Here is a 17,072-nt window from a genome sequence, read left to right on the forward strand (position 1 = left end):
GGGTGACGTTGTTTAACTTCCGGTGTGAGGCAGCCAGCTGTAAACACGGGTTAGCCGTTAGCTGTTAGCCGTTAGCTGAGATTAGTGCAGCTGTGAGAACTGAAGAGCAGCAGCACAGCGATGGGTAAGTTCAGACGATGCTTATTTATTTGAATCCGGACTAATAAATAAATATGTGCATATTTAGCAAACGTAGTCTGCTCCTCTTGTTCGTTAACGGCTACGATCCAAACTCCATTTGAGAAACTGGAATTTTTAAGTTCTTTGGTTTCTGGAAAAGGTTCATGTTTAGGGCAGCAGGTTTCAACAGTGGTTATGAATCCGGCATCATAATAAATTAATCCGGAACATATCACATGTGTAAACCAGCAGCCAGTACTGCATTAAAACCATTCCCAGTTTGCCAAACGCTGTCGGGCTTTAATGTGCAATTTGAACTGGTAGCGCCAGTTGGGTCTTTTGTTTTCTGCATATTTACTGCAGCGTCTTAAAACAGAGTCTAATCAGAATTAATTTGGACCAATCTGTGTAACACTGGGGGTCCAGATTCTGTTCTGCACACTGGGCTGACTGGAATAATGGTCCGCACTCATTTAGAATAATTAAGTCAAAATAAACTCTAAAGGTTTTTTAAGAGGACATGGGTGGGTTGTTTTACCAGCCAAACTTCATGTAGAAAATACCAAACTAATATTTTCTACATGACCATTTGTAGACCATCAACCACTGGCTGATGTAAAAAGTTTCACACACCTACATTGTGCAGTCTGTGTCGGACTGAGCCGTATGAAAGGAAAGTTCATACTTGTGTAGGACATGTCTTTAGTTATGTATTGCTACCTCGCTGAGAAGAAATTATTCTTTAAATGCTGATATTTTTAATAGAGTTTGGCAGGTTTCATTTACACTGACCTCTGTAATGAGGATGGTGCCATCGGTTTCAATGCTGTTGGCTTTGACAAATCACCTGTTTGACTATGGTCTCCAGGTCTAATGCTTCTCTGCAATGACTGTTATCCACACACCTGTTTTCTGCTGGGGAACATTAAACGCATCACGGCACATACAAACTGAAACCTAGTGGTAATAGCCGTCCCCCCCCCCCCAGCAGAAACAGAACTGGTAACATCAGCTGTGAATCTGTTCTGTTCACATGGACGACCAGGACCCTGAACCTGAGCTGAACGGGGCTCAGGTGTTCTTGCTGTTACTAACAGCGACACCTGGACGTGTCAAAATGTCCTGTCCCTCCCCAGCCCTCCCTCTCCCCCTGTCCTCCCTGCGTCTCCTCGTCCCTCCTCTCCGCCTGTTGACGGCCGCGATGTGGCAGGTCGCTCGGCAGCAGAGCGTGAAGCATTATGGGATGCTGGAGGACTTTGTTTCCCTGGTAACCGAGGGGGTCCCACAGCTGCTGACGGACAGGCAGAGGAGTCTGCTGCTCCTGGCTCTGAGGGCCAAGGTCTGTGATTTATCCTCTTCATCCAAAATCTCAGTTTATGGAAGGAAGTTCTTTCGTAACTGCAAAATAACCAGAACTGAGACTTCCTGAGAAACTCATGAAAAATAACATGTAAAGCTTCCTCTGTGTAACATCAGGTGACCCTCACTGATCCGGACCCACACGCCGTCCACACTCACCTGGACAGGACCCGCTCTGTCTCCATGACATCGGTAGGCACGTGTATTTTTAATGAAGTACTTCACAGGTGTGACCAGCCAGCAGGGGATTATGGGATAGCATGTTTGAGCTGATCATAGTGCATGTTCTGATGGCGTGTTAGTGTCTCCTGGTTTGTTTATTTCAATGGGACTGTTTGTGTTTCCCAGCATCTGGATCAGGAGGTGGATGAGATGTGTTCAGCTCTGTTGAGTCTGGCTGAGAGAGCAGCACAGAGTCCAGTGGACAGACAGCGCCTCCTGCAGGTCAGTTCAGGAGCTCAACAGGATTCACACCGGAGCCTGGTACACGTCCCTGTGATGTGATGCATCGTTTACACTGTGAAACAGACTTTATTTTTCTTCTTCAGGACGTGTTTAACCAGAGGTTCGACTCTGCGCTCCAGTCCCTCATATCGGACTTCCTCTCCAGGATCGAACAGCTGTTCCCGGTGCCAGACTTCAAGCAGGTGTTGAGTGAATCCTTCCCCTCATGCACACACAGTCTGCAAGTGTAAACTCCAGGACAGAAGTGCTGATATTTAAAGTCTTTGCATGTGGAGCTGTGCATAGTGTCTGTGCTGACAACAGTTCACTGTCAGGAAACACTTACAGTCAAAAAGCAGAAATGATGGATTTAAAAAATGGGAAGTGCTGAGCTAAGAATGTGGGGTGTTTACTGTGCCCTGTCACAACCTCTGCTGCAGCTGCAGGACTATGTATATGTGTCCACCCTATAACATTTCACCTGTCTCTCAGGCTGCTTCCTGGCTCAATGCTGCCCCTGGTGGCCTGGAGGACTGTCTGCAGGAGGCGGATAGGGAGACTCTGAAGGAGCTGCTGACCAGTCAGAGCGGTTTACTGGGACGAGCAACCACCACAGGTACAGAAGAAACACTTTTCTGGTCTGCGTTGTTGTTTATCAGTTATCTGACATGTCTTTCTTCAGTGGGCACTGACACAGAGAAGACTCTCCTCTCCGCCTGGTCCCACCCTCTCCTCAAGAAACTGACCAATCCCGACCCTCCTCCCACCAGCGCAGAGGTCCAATCAGATGCTCTCCCTGCAGCGGTTAACCCCAGCCAGCTGGATGTGGAGCTGGTAAAGGTGGAGGTGGTAGTGACAGCGGGAGGCCAACAAGAGGATGTAGAGGAGACTGTGATTGGTCAGACCCTGTCACTGATCGAGCCGGAGGTGTCCAGTGAGAGTTCGGCATGTTCGGTCACACCTGTGGTTCTGGAGGTAGACAGGTGAGATCGTATCATTTCCTAAGAGCTGTTAGTTACTGAGAACATCCCTGTTGAACCAGCAGGAAACCTCAGGAAATTTCCATTAAACCCTGTTTTCTTTCAGGTTAAAGGACTCACCTGGAAACTTTGCCAACCAGTCAGAAGCCACAGGTAAAACACACACACACACGCACACACGCACACACACACACACACACACACACACACACACACACACACACACACAGGTGAACTGAACAAACATTCTTAACATTTTCTCTAACTCTCACGTTCCCTCATCAGTGGGCCAATCAGATCAGCCCTGCGCTGGAGTCACAGCCAATGCTCTTTTCAGCATTTCCCATAATTCTCAGCGGGTGGCTCACAAGTGTCCTCAGTGCAGCAAATGTTTCATCTACCGCTCTCAGGTCAGTGTCTCCACCTTCTTACCTGCAGCAGCACCTCTAGTGCTGTAATATCTGGGTAATTATTGATATTTCACATGTGGCTCGTCTGCTTAAAGGTGATTTACCTGTTTTTACTTGTCATTAGTCCCAGGAAACTTCTTTGTCTGAAAAATAATGGCTTTAATATTAGTCCTTCTGGCTCTGTGCTGTGCAGGTGATCCGTCATCTTCGTACCAATAAGTCCTGTGGGTCGGCTCTGACGACGGCAGGCGTGGTGAACCTGCAGCGCCAACTTAGTGGTCACGACGAGGAGCTCCGCCCCTCGGAGCCCTGCCTCCCAGAGCCCCGCCCAGGCAGGACCCTGTCGTGCTTCCAATGCAACGCCGTCTTCAAGACCAAAGCCGAGCTCCTGTCCCACCAGCGCAGCCACCGGGCGCGCCCAGTGTACCAGTGTGGCCAGTGTGACAAGGAGTTCCACCACCTGTCCAGTCTGACCAATCACAAGCAGACACACCTGGACCGAGGAGGATTCAGCTGTAGCAGGTGTGACAAGGTGTTCGAGTCGGCCAAGGAGAGAGACGCCCACAGGCTGCAGCACCGGCTGCCCGACCTCACCTGCACGGTGTGCGATCAGACGTTCAGCTCTCAGACTCAGCTGCTCAGGCACCTGCAGACGCACTCGGTGGAGGGGGCGGAGCCCTGCTACAACTGCCGCTTCTGCGACCAGAGCTTCTCAGGTAACCCTCCATTTTCCAAGTCTGGTTGTTGTTGTCTCTGTTTGCTTCCTATAGATTAGTTTTGTGAGTCTGATCAACTAATGACTGATGATCTTATGTTTCCCTCCTCTGCAGGAGTGACCCAGCTTCGCATCCACCAGCGCACACACACCTTCCGCTCATACCAGTGTGACCAGTGCAACAAGATGTACGGCTCGCTCACCGGTCTCCACTCCCACCGGGCGAGCCACACCTCCGACAGCCGCTTCCTGTGTCCGCAGTGCGGTAAACGCTTCAAGACCCGCGACGGGCTGGAGGGCCACCTGAGGACGCACACCGGGGAGCGGCCCTACCACTGCCCCTACTGCCCCAAAGACTTCACCGCTCTTGCCGGCCTTAACGTGCACGTACGGCGACACACCGGGGAGCGGCCGTACGTGTGCACGGTGTGCGGTAAGGGCTGGCCGTCCGGAGGCGACCTACAGAAACACATGAGGACTCACACCGGTGAACGGCCGTATGTGTGCCAGGACTGTGGCAAGGCCTTCTCCATCTCCTGCCACCTGACCGAGCATCGGAGGATACACACCGGTAAGAAACAGAGTGAACGCTGCAGGATGTGGCAGGGTCACGTGCACGTCTCACAGAGGCAAAAAAAAAAATCACCCTTTACAGGAACGTTTCAACATTTAGGAAGTGTTTTCTTCCTGAGAGCGGCAGGTTCAGGAAAACATTTTGCTTCCTCATGAATAGTTTGACGAGCTTAGCCTAAAGACTGGAAACATCTGGCCTGGCTCTGCACCCGGGCTTTCAGTACCTCTGCAGTCAGTATTTGAGTCAAATAAAGACAACACGAGTTTCTGGGCACAGCCAGACTGTTTCCCCCTGGTTCCGGTCTTTATGCTAAGCCAACAGGTCCTGACCCAGGCTCTGTGTAATCCTGCCTTTCTGTGTGTTGTCCAGGAGAGAAGCCGTTCTCCTGTCCCGAATGTGGTAAATGTTTAAGGAGGAAGTTTGACCTGAAGAAACACATGTTGTCTCACAGCAACGTCCGTCCCTTCGCCTGCATGTTCTGCCCCAAGAGCTACACCCGCAAAACTCACCTGAACAGGCACCTGCTGACGCACAGGGCTGCTGACAGTGAAGGGCTGATGGACAACAAGGCCTGAGATGTCCCACCTTTGTTAAACTGAGAATCTGTTTCCCGTAGCACAAATGGTTCATCCTCCACTGCTGCTTAAATACAAGGATGTTTTTTTTTTTTTTGCATGTTTTAGGATTTTTAAATTTTGTCTGTACTTTCTATTGATCATTTTCCAGATCATCCATCAGGATATAGATTTGTTTGTCTGATAATCAGCACTTTGTGTCTCTGTGGTTTACATTATTGGTGCAGGTGAGGAGGGACCAGCGTTTACAGCAGTTAGCTCAGCAGCTGATCAGCTCTCACACTGGACAGAACTAAAACCAGCTCTAAAGTCAAAAGTCGAATTCAGAGTTTAAGTCAAACTGAAGTTCACATTGGTTTGGACACCTGAGGCGGTCACCTTAAATCTTTTCACAGTTAATAAGATTTTACTAAGATTCATCTGTTAATGCAGAAAATAATCTGCAGATGAAACTGTAATGAGGCTGGTCCCACAGCAGCAGCTCTGACGGGACTGTTTGCTCCAGACACCACAGCCGGACTGTTAACCATGAAGCTGATCGTGGTCAGTGGCAGCGTAAAGATGTTTTGTCATTGATGTGAGCTGCCTGGTGACGGACTGATGCTGAAACTGACTTATATATATTTTAACCACACTGAGCACACGGCTGCTCAGCTGATGATTAGTGGGCCTTTGTGTTTCCTGTGGATTCTGTGGATCACTCCAGTAAAAATGCTCACGTGTGACCGTTAACCCGACGCCTCTCACTAGCTCAGCACTCAGGTAAACACTCATAGGTAGGATGTGAATAAACTTTATTAGCATTGTGTTGTTTGACAGGGCCAACAGGAAGTGGTGACTGTTTGTGTGTCCGCTTGTTTCGTGTGACGTATCGTTCCAGTCGAGAGTCGTCCCCTCGGTCCAGGCGAAGAGTGAAGGCCCAGCTGCTTTGACGTTGGGGGAAATGGCAGCTACAGGCCTGGGAGTTGCAGATGGGGTGAAGTTCTCAGGTCTGTAAAGTATGAACAGTCACTGTGATGATGGTTTCTCAAACTTTGGCACATCTGCCTCTGATGAAGAAGACACAGGGCTCACGGTCAGCTGGCTAGCCTTAGCTGGCACCCACTGGGACAGGTCTAACTTGGTCTTAATAGTTCCCAACCTTTACCAGAAGTACCAGTTTGCAAACAAGATGGCAGGTTTATGGTTTGGGTTAAAACTACTTCCGGAATAAGTTGACAACTTCCTGCTGAGGATTTGCCTCTGTAGTGTTTACATTAATTTGAGGCTAATGCTAACTAGCCTGCTACGTCACAAGGCAGCAAAACTAAACTTTTCAGTCATTAAAGAAAATTTAGACTCATCAAATCAGCATAACAACTGATGGGAGTTTAGACTCAGATCAGCACCGGCTGGTACCTGATTGGTTAACAGGCAGGTTATTCTTCTTCTCCTAACTTGTCGATAACTTTCTTCATCCACTTGCTCAACCTGAACAGGTGTGTGTAGAAGCCGTACTTCCCGTCCCGGTCGCAGCCCTCGCCCCACGACACGATGCCCATCTGGTACCAGCGGTTCTCTGCCGGGTACTGGATGCAGAATGTCAGTTTATTTACAGAGTTCATGACAGAGCTTGTGTTCTGCATTTTCAGTCAGTAACAGGAAGTGGAGAAATATTTAACTGGAAAGTTGATCAGTTCAAATTTGTTTGAGCATAACAAGCAAGTAATCACCATAAAACATGAAACTTTATTCTTTACAAGAAAGACGAGGCAGAAAAAAATGAATAATTTATCAATTACTATAAAGAAATGAACTTAAATAGACCAGGGTCAGTAATAATTGTCAGATGAAGAGCCAAGCTCAAAAACAACAGGAAGTCATTTTCATATAATATTTAACATTTCACAGATTAGTACTTATTAATCAATGGATTAGTCAATAATCAAAGAATTGTTAGTTGCAGCCCCAGATACTTTGATAAATCAGTGGATGGATGTTTAATAATGTATTGATCACTGACTCCTGATGGTAAAACTAATGATAGAGGACTGAGACTTGTTGACAGTTGCAATAATACATTTACAGCTGTTAGAAACATCACCTTCATGACAAAGGGCCCACCGCTGTCCCCCTCACAGGCGTCACCTCGCTGGGTGTCGTCTGGGGCATAACCTGCAGCACACACAGTCCGGACTTAAAGGGACCCTGTTCTGTAGCTTCGCTGACCTTAGCTCAGTAGCTACAGACAAAAAGTGAAGCAGATTATTGAACAAATGCAGAAACTGAAACGTTACCAGCACAGAACATGTTGTCTGTGACTTTGACTGATGTGGAGCTGCGGCAGGTGTTCTGGTCCACGATTGGTAGATGGATTTGCTGGAGGACTGTGGGTAAATTTCTTGCTGATGGGTTCCAGGTTTCCTTCAGGTTCCCCCAGCCAGTCACCCGTCCCTTATAGCCGGTGGTCATCAGACTGAGAGAGGAAAACTGCTGTTAGATGAGCCACGTAGACAAAGACCTCAATGCTTCTTCTGGTTGGCTGCTCAAAGCTCAGGTGCAGGCCCGGCATAGGTACTGTTGATGTTGTTGTTACTGTTGATGTTGTTGATGTTGTGAAGAGCTTGATAGTTTTTTGCCAATGATGGATTTAAGGGTTTGTTTTAAATGTTTACAGACAGAAGTGTTCTGGTAGACCCTGAGAACACCTTCAAAGATGCTGCCCTCTGCTGGTCAACAGGTAAAACAGTCAGTGTCTTCACTATGCCCCTTAAAGTGCATATAGGAAACCCTTTGCAACGGCAGGCTGGGTCAGGCGTGTTGACTTGAGCTCACAAAGGACCCTGAACGCCTCATAACTTTTGTTCTGTATAAGATCAGGGGAGAGGTTCTACGGTCAGAAAGCAGGACTAAGGACTGTCTCTGTACCCCCTGCACACATTCCCAGTGCTTTTAGTTATTCATGTATTCTGCCTATTACTTCATCAGCTTTCATGTAAACTATTTATTCTTTGTCCAGGCCTGAGTGTCCATGAACCATGAGCCTGAGTGAGGAGGCTACCTCTAACCTGCCGAGCGGTCTTACGTTTGGGCGACCTGCCTCGTGGGCAGGCAGACGGGGAAGATCTCGTTGGTGAAGGTGACTGGCCGCTTCAGGTGCAGCAGGGCGATGTCCCGGTTCAGGTTTTCTTTCCAGTTGTATTTGGGATGTACGATGATTTCATCGATCGCCACAATCTTCTCGGTGCCGCGCTCAAACCTGGAGAATCATGAATATGATCTTAGAAATCATTTAGCTCAGTAACAGCAGAGCAGAATGCAGTAGAGGTGCAGTGGAGTAACACTTTAAAGGTATTTGTACTTGAGTATTTCTGTGTCAGAGGGAAGTATTGTTGTTTTTACTCTACTGCATTTGAGTTGTGACGTTGTGACGTCTCATAAAAAGTGTTTGTCACATTTCACCTCTGTGGTTTATCAGAACCACCAGCAACAGTTTCCCCAGATCTTTGATTAAAGTCTCCAGTGTTTAAGGGACAAGCCTGAAAAATGGTTTTATTTTTTCTTCTGTTTTATCCCATTAATCACCTCAAGACCCCTCAGATCTACCTGGTGGTCCTTTGGAAAAGCCTGACCCTGCGGTTGGGAACCACTAGACTAAACCGTTGAAGCGTCAATGCATCTGTGTTCATGTATTTTATCAGTTGCGGGGGACCCTTCGAGCACTATTGGTACTTTGCTGATGATACTTAATTATGGCTTTATATGCAGAACTTGTACATGCAGTATTTTTACACTCTCATTACTTCAGTAAAGAGTTGGAGTACTTCCACTTGCTGGTGGTCTTACTTGGCCCTGTTGTGTTTTCCCAGTCGGACCAGGATGTCATCGCTGGTGAAGTTCTTGTTCCAGGGCGGGTACAGGATGCAGTGAGCAGCAGTGAGGATCCATTGATCACTGATCACACTGGCTCCACACAGCAGCTCCTGTGGGCTGCGCTTGTACAGCATCACCTGCCTGCAAACACAGTGCACTGACTGGGCTGTGACGTTTTACTGTGGAAGGTACGAAGCTGCTTTACAGGATGCTGATGGATTATTATAACTGCTGTGATCATTTTTCATGAAAATCTTGTCTCAGCTTCTCAAATTGACAGATTTACTTTATCTGTTAAACATTCAAGAACGTTTGATGTGTTTTTTAAAGATTTATAATAATTTAGACACAACGAACATTGTGAAGGTGTAACGTGCAGCTTTGTGTACCTGTGGTATTATAACAGTTAGTTGTTAGTGGCGGGGTTACCATGGTGACAGTTTGTTAGTGGCAGGGTTACCAGGGCGACAGTTTGTTGTTGTGGTCGGGTTACCATGGTGCTGAGGCCACCTCGGCATCGTCGCCTCCGACGATGCGTTTGTCTCTGTACGACTCCAGCAGCTCGTCCTCCTTCATATCTTTTTTATCCTTTTTCTCAAACAGGGGGCGCTGCCCACATTCTGTGACACACCAGCCAGTAAACCAGTTAGTAAGCTCGTCGGTTAAACTCGTCATTTAACTTTGAACTAATTACTGAACCACTTCAGTGGTTGACTGGCCAGTTAAGGAGTCAGTCAGACAGTTATTCTGTTTTTTTTCACCAGTTAACCAGTCGACGGAATTTTCAGCCAGCCAGTCCGTTAACCAGTTAGTTGGATATATGACTAATTGTCTGTCAGGGCATGGTGTTGTTAACTGACGGGTTCGTCATTACCGCTCTCTCCTTGTCCGAAGGTGCGAGGGCTGAAGACCATTTTCCTGGTCGTCAGGACGGAGCGCTCCCTGCCTTCAGTCTCTGTTGTCGACACGTCTTCAACCAGCGGGTCCTCTGGGAAACAGAGGGGCAGGGTGAGAGGGGCAGGGTGAGAGGGGCAGGGTGAGAGGGGCAGGGTGAGAGGGGCAGGTGAGAGAGGCAGGTGAGAGGCAGGTCACACCTGAGAATACTCTGTGGGTTTGTGATCGAGTATTTACCACACAGCTGCAGGTCGCAGTAGTCGACCGTCACATTTCCGTTAATATTCACGTAGCACCAGGGACCCTCGGAGTCCTGGTCGGGGTTGCGGCACTTGTTGCCCTGCAGGCTGACCTCAGGGATGAACTCCTTGTCCCGGCTGAGGGCTGTTGCCTGTGGCGACGACCACTGCAGACAGGTGTGGCCTCCCATGGAAACGTGCAGGTCGCCAGTGTAATCTATGCCGTAATTTAGTAAACACTTGACAGTTTGCACCGACTTAGGGGCCACGGTGGGTGGGACGAACACCTCGCCTTGACAGAAAAAGAGTGTGCGGTTTAGCTGGACACCTGGGCAGGTGTGAAAGTAGGCAGGGTTTAAAGTTTATCATTTACTATTACTTTTCTTGTATACAAATAAGTGCAGTACTATGAAGGGGAGACTGGCAGGTACAGGTACTAGTACTACTGCTCCTCCTGACAGGACAAGAACCATTTGATTTTCAGTAATGTCAGAACGTTAACATGCTACATTCAGCACTTTTTACTTTAAACACCAGTGGTTTCCTGCCACTGTAGTTCTTTCATTGAAAGAGTTAAATTTAAGGAACTTGTCAAGCTCCGTCAGTATTTCTCCCAGTAATACTGCTAATTTACAGTAGCACCAGTATACTGTATGTAGTCCACATAGTACTAGGCATTTTTTACTTTGCACCCCTTTTTGGATGTTAAGAACTAGAAGGATGACGATCCATATGTATACAAGTATTAGTACTTGCTATTGTAGTTAGTTGATAGTACTAGCAGGTACTTGCCACATTTTGGTACCCTGCAGGTCTCTTTCTGGACAGTTGGATCTTGGGTAAAACACCAGGGACCCTCCTCACGGTTGTCAGGGTTTCGGCAGAAGTTCTCCTTCAGGATACTGTTTGGCTCTGAGACATTAAACTCCCTACAGGCAGGTAAACAGGCAGACAGGTAAACAGGCAGGCAAAGAAACAGGTGTGCAGTAGTTTGTTCATTCATGTTAGTTATTTGCTGACTGACATTTGTCGTATATTTCCATAATTATCTTGATAATGTCGATTAGTGTGTTTCTGATTTGTAGTGATTTAAAAGTTTTCATTGATCAGCTGATTGGTTACCTCATAATGGGATGTGGGAAGCTGTGTCTCCAGTGTTGACACAACCTCCCTGATGTTGTGATGTTGATGTTTCCTTCATAGTTTGTCCCTTTTCCAGAAACACAGTGACCTGTGTTAACACACACACACACGCTCTGTCACTTCCTGTGTGCGTCTTTCATCAGCTGTGTCAGACATGATCGTGTGTGTGTGTGTGTGTGTGTGTGTGTTTATGTTCACCTGCTATGCACTGTCGGACAGTGTTGATGTTGTTTGGTGTTCTGGCTATCTTCGTTCCTTTGCAGTCTGCAGCACACACACACACAGCCAGTCAGATGTTTGTGTACTCAGGTGTGTGTGTGTGTGTGTGTGTGTGTGGGTGTGTGTTCTGGACTTTGTTCATGTTTGCAGAGCAGTAAACAGCTGATTAAACTTCACCGCACAAAGATCAGAATGTGAGTTGTCAGAGATAATAACCTGAAGTCAGTGACAAACCAAACGAAATACGACTGAAGAAAGTTATTTGACTAAATTCAACAACAAACTGGAAGAAACACTAAACCAGACTACAGACACAAATCACACACTGTCTTCCAAAGAAGCTACGCTAACAGTTTCCCCCTATTTCCAGTCTTTGTGCTGTTCAGCTGTAAATTGTGACTCCACAGAATTTAAAACTGGTTCCAAAGCAAAGTGTGTGTTGCTGTAGTTAAAATAAACCCAACAACAGGTATTTTCTGCCGATAAGCTGAAAATACTGATTAAAAACAGGTTTTCGTTGCGGTGACGCAGCAGAGCTTACCCAGGTAGGTCGCCCAGAATTTCTCCTGTAGGGGCAGAGTTCGTTTTCTGGTTAGCTTTGGACGGGAATGTGCTACTTTTGTAATTTGCTCTGAGAATCGAGAGAATTGGATCGGATCAAAGTGCGGTCGTACCGTTTTGTCCGTCTGTTCGAACACCTCTCTTGCTTCTTCGTGGTCACAGATTTCCTCCACACACTCCCTCTCCAGGTTTCCTGGTGTGGAAAAACACAATCACATCTTTTGATTACGGATGGAGACGACAAGCTCACTACCCTGTCTCTGTGTGTGTGCTGGTTCTGTTTGTAGTCGTCTTGTAGCGTCTCATCTCGGTTTTTGTCTTTACTGCTTTTTGCTGTTTGGACTCTTTCTTCTAATTTCGTCTCTTTGCAGGTTTTCTACCTGACTTTCCAACCAGCTAAATGTTAGCAGTCACTTCAGGCTCCGGTGCAGGGGCCCCGCTGACCCTCGGACCCCATACCCAGGTAGACCTTTTCCTTAATCCATCCCTGCTCTGATACGGCAGCTCCCACATAACATTGACACATAACAGTAACCAAAGTAACTAATGCAAGAAACACAATTAACAGGGCCTTAGGTAAAAATGATTTATGCAAACAGGAAACGTTACCTGGTTTCATCTCCTCAAACACCTGATTTGCCCGTCGGCTCCTGAGCAGCACCTGCGAGGCCGAGTGGCTGTCGAGGAAAACTACAGTGAAAAGAGTTAATAACGTTAATCAAGTTGGACTGACCTCACCCTCATTAGGGCCCTGCAGTACTGTTGTATTGTACTGCAGTACCTTCGGCTGCATACACCTAATAAACTGGCAAGTTCTGTTTAATGTGAATTAGATGCTAGTACAAACAGATCCTTGAGTAGAAAAAGTACTCCTGTATACAAAAATCCAGTACAAGTAAAAGTCCTACACTGGGGATTTAAGTAAAACAAAATAAAATCAGAAAAAGTGTTAAAGCTGTTTAATATGTGACTGAGTTATTGCTCAGCTACTCTATCAAGTACGAATCTGAGGTACTTGTACTTTACTTTGCCTTTTTTACTGCACTCTGTGTGTTCAGAGGCAGATATAGTACTTTTTACTTTTGTCCAGGTAAAACTTCAAACATGTGAGATCTTGTAGAATATGATGCTCTGCTGCAGATGAAGTTCTCCACAGTTTTTAAAGTACTTCAAACTGGTCCCATCTTAAGCAGCTACTGCAGTAAAGTTCAACATGTACATTAATGCAGCAGGAACATTCATCAGCTATAACAGTAAAACCCTGACAGGGACCAGTTTACTGCACAATGAGTACTTTTACTTTGATACTGTAAGTACATTTGGTTGGCAGTACAGTACTTTACTAATGTAGGATTAGAAAACAGAACTAAAGTATTTTCACAGTGTGGTACTACTTTTACTCAAGGATCTGAGTACTACTTCCTGCCTAATGCAGTGACTGCTCGTACCAGTGTTTTGCAGTAAAAAGCAAAGTAAAATAAAGTACAAGTACCATGGTTAGCCAGGCAGCTGTGCAGTAGAAACAGCAGTAGAACCACAACCGGTTTCGACGCGGGTTCCACCATGATCCAGAGCTCGAGAACCTGAGAACCAAATCCAGTAGTGTCTGTGTCAGTGTGGCTCGGAGCGTCGGCCTCGCTCTCTGTCCGGGGGAGTATTGACCACAGGGTCAAAGTGTGAGGCTGAGTCGTGTTTACTCTGCACAACAGGCTGCCGGTCTGTGGTGACGGGCCTGGACAACACGCCTACACTCAGCGGTCACTTTATTAGGAACCCCTCGTCCAGCAGTGACCTGTCATGAAGGTGAAGGCTGTTTCAGGTGATTTTGGAGGCTGTTTATTGACTGTTTCTGCCAGTCCAGATCATTTGGATCCAGCCAGGACTGGATAAATGTTTTCATCTGACACCCAGCAGCAATAATCAGTCATATGAGTTTCACAGCACCTGTTTGATTTAAGGATCACAACCTCTAAATCTGAATCAAAATATATCAAAATAACATGCACTTTATTGCAGCGGTAACATTTCCATCGGCCTGTTTTCGTTCCTGAACATTAATACATTCGTATTTATGGTCCCACCTTAAAGGAGACCGAAGACGTTCAAGGCAAAGCTGCCATGACACGTGTGGCTGCTCGTGTTAAAATGTTGTTTTAGGTGAACCGTCTGATGAAAGAGGCCCCGGGCAGTGACTGGGTTATTGCCTCTGCTCTTTCACCTGCATGGTTTTCCCTGTTGGACTTTCCTGTTTTGCACTGACGGTAACGCTGGTGAAATGTTGCAGCCACATCGGTGACCGTCCGGACGTTTGCTCCTGAGATTCCTCATCAGAAAAATAAATGCACAGCTGCAGCTCGGGGTCACAGGTCAGGGCTGGGTTTGTGCCGCTTCCTCTGGTCGCGCCTTTAAAACGCATCACAGACACTGAGCAGGTTAAAGAAGAAAAAAGGGGGTTAAGGTGAAGTGAAGGCTCAGCTTGTGTGCTGTATCGATCTGTCCTGTGTCTGACTCAGCACAAGGCAGAGCAAATATTTACTGAGGTGAAAGTCTCTCAGGCAGAGGCTGCTCAGGCAGAGTCCGGCAGGCAGCACCAAACACTAGCTAGTCTGAGGTTTGTTCACGGCAGGAGAGCTGTGATGCTCAGCAGCATCTGTCACAGCTGCTTCGTCACGTTGGTGCTGCAGTCACAAACAGTCAGTAACTAGTCAGTGATAAAACAGTTTAACGGCGTAGACACTCAGTCACAAACAGTCAGTAACTAGTCAGTGATAAAACGGTTAAACGGCGTAGACACTCAGTCACAAATAGTCAGTAACTAGTCAGTGATAAAACAGTTTAACGGCGTAGACACTCAGTCATAAACAGTCAGTAACTGGTCAGTGATAAAACAGTTTAACGGCGTAGACACTGTCACAAACAGTCAGTAACTAGTCAGTGATAAAACGGTTAAACGGCGTAGACACTCAGTCATAAACAGTCAGTAACTAGTCAGTGATAAAACAGTTTAACGGCGTAGACACTCAGTCACAAACAGTCAGTAACTAGTCAGTGATAAAACGGTTAAACGGCGTAGACACTCAGTCACAAACAGTCAGTAACTAGTCAGTGATAAAACGGTTTAACGGCGTAGACACTCAGTCACAAACAGTCAGTAACTAGTCAGTGATAAAACGGTTAAACGGCGTAGACACTCAGTCACAAACAGTCAGTAACTAGTCAGTGATAAAACGGTTAAACAGCGTAGACACTCAGTCACAAACAGTCAGTAACTAGTCAGTGATAAAACAGTTTAACGGCGTAGACACTGTCACAAACAGTCAGTAACTAGTCAGTGATAACACAGTTTAACGGCGTAGACAGTCAGTCATAAACAGTCAGTAACTAGTCAGTGATAAAACGGTTAAACGGCGTAGACACTGTCACAAACAGTCAGTAACTAGTCAGTGATAAAACGGTTAAACGGCGTAGACACTGTCACAAACAGTCAGTAACTAGTCAGTGATAAAACAGTTAAACAGCGTAGACACTGTCACAAACAGTCAGTAACTAGTCAGTGATAACACAGTTTAACGGCGTAGACACTGTCACAAACAGTCAGTAACTAGTCAGTGATAAAACAGTTAAACAGCGTAGACACTGTCACAAACAGTCAGTAACTAGTCAGTGATAAAACAGTTTAACGGCGTAGACACTGTCACAAACAGTCAGTAACTAGTCAGTGATAAAACGGTTAAACGGCGTAGACACTCAGTCATAAACAGTCAGTAACTAGTCGGTGATAAAACAGTTTAACGGCGTAGACAGTCACAAACAGTCAGTAACTAGTCAGTGATAAAACAGTTAAACAGCGTAGACACTGTCACAAACAGTCAGTAACTAGTCAGTGATAAAACAGTTAAACAGCGTAGACACTCAGTCACAAACAGTCAGTAACTAGTCAGTGATAAAACAGTTAAACAGCATAGACACTCAGTCACAAACAGTCAGTAACTAGTCAGTGATAAAACAGTTAAACAGCATAGACACTCAGTCATAAACAGTCAGTAACTAGTCAGTGATAAAACAGTTAAACAGCGTAGACAGTCACAAACAGTCAGTAACTAGTCAGTGATAAAACAGTTAAACAGCGTAGACACTCAGTCACAAACAGTCAGTAACTAGTCAGTGATAAAACAGTTTAACGGCGTAGATACTCAGTCATAAACAGTAACTGGTCAGTGATAAAACAGTTTAACGGCGTAGACACTGTCACAAACAGTCAGTAACTAGTAAGTGATAAAACAGTTTAACGGCGTAGACACTGTCACAAACAGTCAGTAACTAGTCAGTGATAAAACAGTTTAACGGCGTAGATACTCAGTCATAAACAGTAACTGGTCAGTGATAAAACAGTTTAACGGCGTAGACACTGTCACAAACAGTCAGTAACTGGTCAGTGATAAAACAGTTTAACGGCGTAGACACTGTCACAAACAGTCAGTAACTGGTCAGTGATAAAACAGTTTAACGGCGTAGACACTGTCACAAACAGTCAGTAACTAGTCAGTGATAAAACAGTTTAACGGCGTAGATACTCAGTCATAAACAGTCAGTAACTGGTCAGTGATAAAACAGTTTAACGGCGTAGACACTGTCACAAACAGTCAGTAACTAGTCAGTGATAAAACAGTTAAACAGCGTAGACACTCAGATCATACTTGTGAAATGTTTTAAAGTCTTTTGCTCTGGATGAGGCCCAGGGGCCGGTGATGGCTGTCAGGGCAGGGGTGTGAGGAGCAGCCAGACTTCCTGTCAGTAGGAACATGTGAACACACACAAAGAGCAGGCCGACTTCAGGACCGGGCTAAAGCCGTGCAGTGGCAGTAAATTCACTGTTTGTGTGAAATCGTTTCAGCTGCAGTGTTGGAGTTTGACCAGTGAAAGGCGCCGCTGAGCTGAGGAACCACACAGCCAGAATTCAAACACAACCAAAACTTATTTCTATATC

The 17,072-nt window shown here is 46.2% G+C and overlaps 3 protein-coding genes across 5 annotated transcripts in view; 2 read left to right on the top strand and 1 right to left on the bottom strand.

Moving 5' to 3' along the window:
* On the top strand, positions 1 to 6,156 carry LOC113127082 (zinc finger protein 135-like). 3 transcript variants are annotated; one of them, XR_004463263.1, is made up of 13 exons: positions 29 to 124; positions 1,166 to 1,459; positions 1,597 to 1,671; positions 1,828 to 1,923; positions 2,028 to 2,126; positions 2,416 to 2,539; positions 2,606 to 2,906; positions 3,010 to 3,056; positions 3,189 to 3,313; positions 3,507 to 4,029; positions 4,144 to 4,599; positions 4,972 to 5,939; positions 6,058 to 6,156. XR_004463263.1 is itself a non-coding variant. In XM_026301323.2 (12 exons), the coding sequence occupies exons 1-12, from the start codon at positions 121 to 123 to the stop codon at positions 5,175 to 5,177; spliced, it is 2,259 nt and encodes a 752-aa protein (XP_026157108.1). In that variant the 5' UTR covers positions 1 to 120; the 3' UTR covers positions 5,178 to 5,984. The 3 variants fall into 3 exon arrangements, 2 of the variants coding, with proteins under 2 accessions (XP_026157108.1, XP_033181517.1); XM_026301323.2 differs by lacking the exon at positions 6,058 to 6,156 and having other exon boundaries at positions 1 to 124; positions 1,257 to 1,459; positions 4,972 to 5,984; XM_033325626.1 differs by lacking the exon at positions 6,058 to 6,156 and having other exon boundaries at positions 4,972 to 5,984.
* On the bottom strand, positions 5,955 to 13,730 carry f2 (coagulation factor II (thrombin)). Its single transcript, XM_026301326.2, has 16 exons — positions 13,578 to 13,730; positions 12,695 to 12,775; positions 12,199 to 12,278; positions 12,066 to 12,090; positions 11,504 to 11,569; positions 11,285 to 11,393; positions 10,955 to 11,091; positions 10,161 to 10,454; positions 9,904 to 10,017; positions 9,523 to 9,649; positions 9,003 to 9,170; positions 8,242 to 8,415; positions 7,454 to 7,632; positions 7,261 to 7,331; positions 6,576 to 6,745; positions 5,955 to 6,168 (listed from the first exon to the last, which is right to left on the bottom strand). The coding sequence occupies exons 1-15, from the start codon at positions 13,648 to 13,650 to the stop codon at positions 6,596 to 6,598; spliced, it is 1,848 nt and encodes a 615-aa protein (XP_026157111.1). The 5' UTR covers positions 13,651 to 13,730; the 3' UTR covers positions 5,955 to 6,168; positions 6,576 to 6,595.
* cd247 (CD247 molecule) overlaps positions 9,094 to 17,072 on the top strand; it is a 20,687-nt gene continuing 12,708 nt past the window's right edge. The window contains exons 1-2 of the mRNA XM_026301367.1: positions 9,094 to 9,217; positions 12,457 to 12,548. The gene's annotated coding sequence lies outside the window, so the exon portion shown is untranslated. The remainder of the gene's footprint in view (positions 9,218 to 12,456; positions 12,549 to 17,072) is intronic.

This window comes from Mastacembelus armatus, chromosome 2 (assembly GCF_900324485.2).
Source record: "Mastacembelus armatus chromosome 2, fMasArm1.2, whole genome shotgun sequence".
Taxonomy (NCBI): Eukaryota; Metazoa; Chordata; class Actinopteri; order Synbranchiformes; family Mastacembelidae; genus Mastacembelus; species Mastacembelus armatus.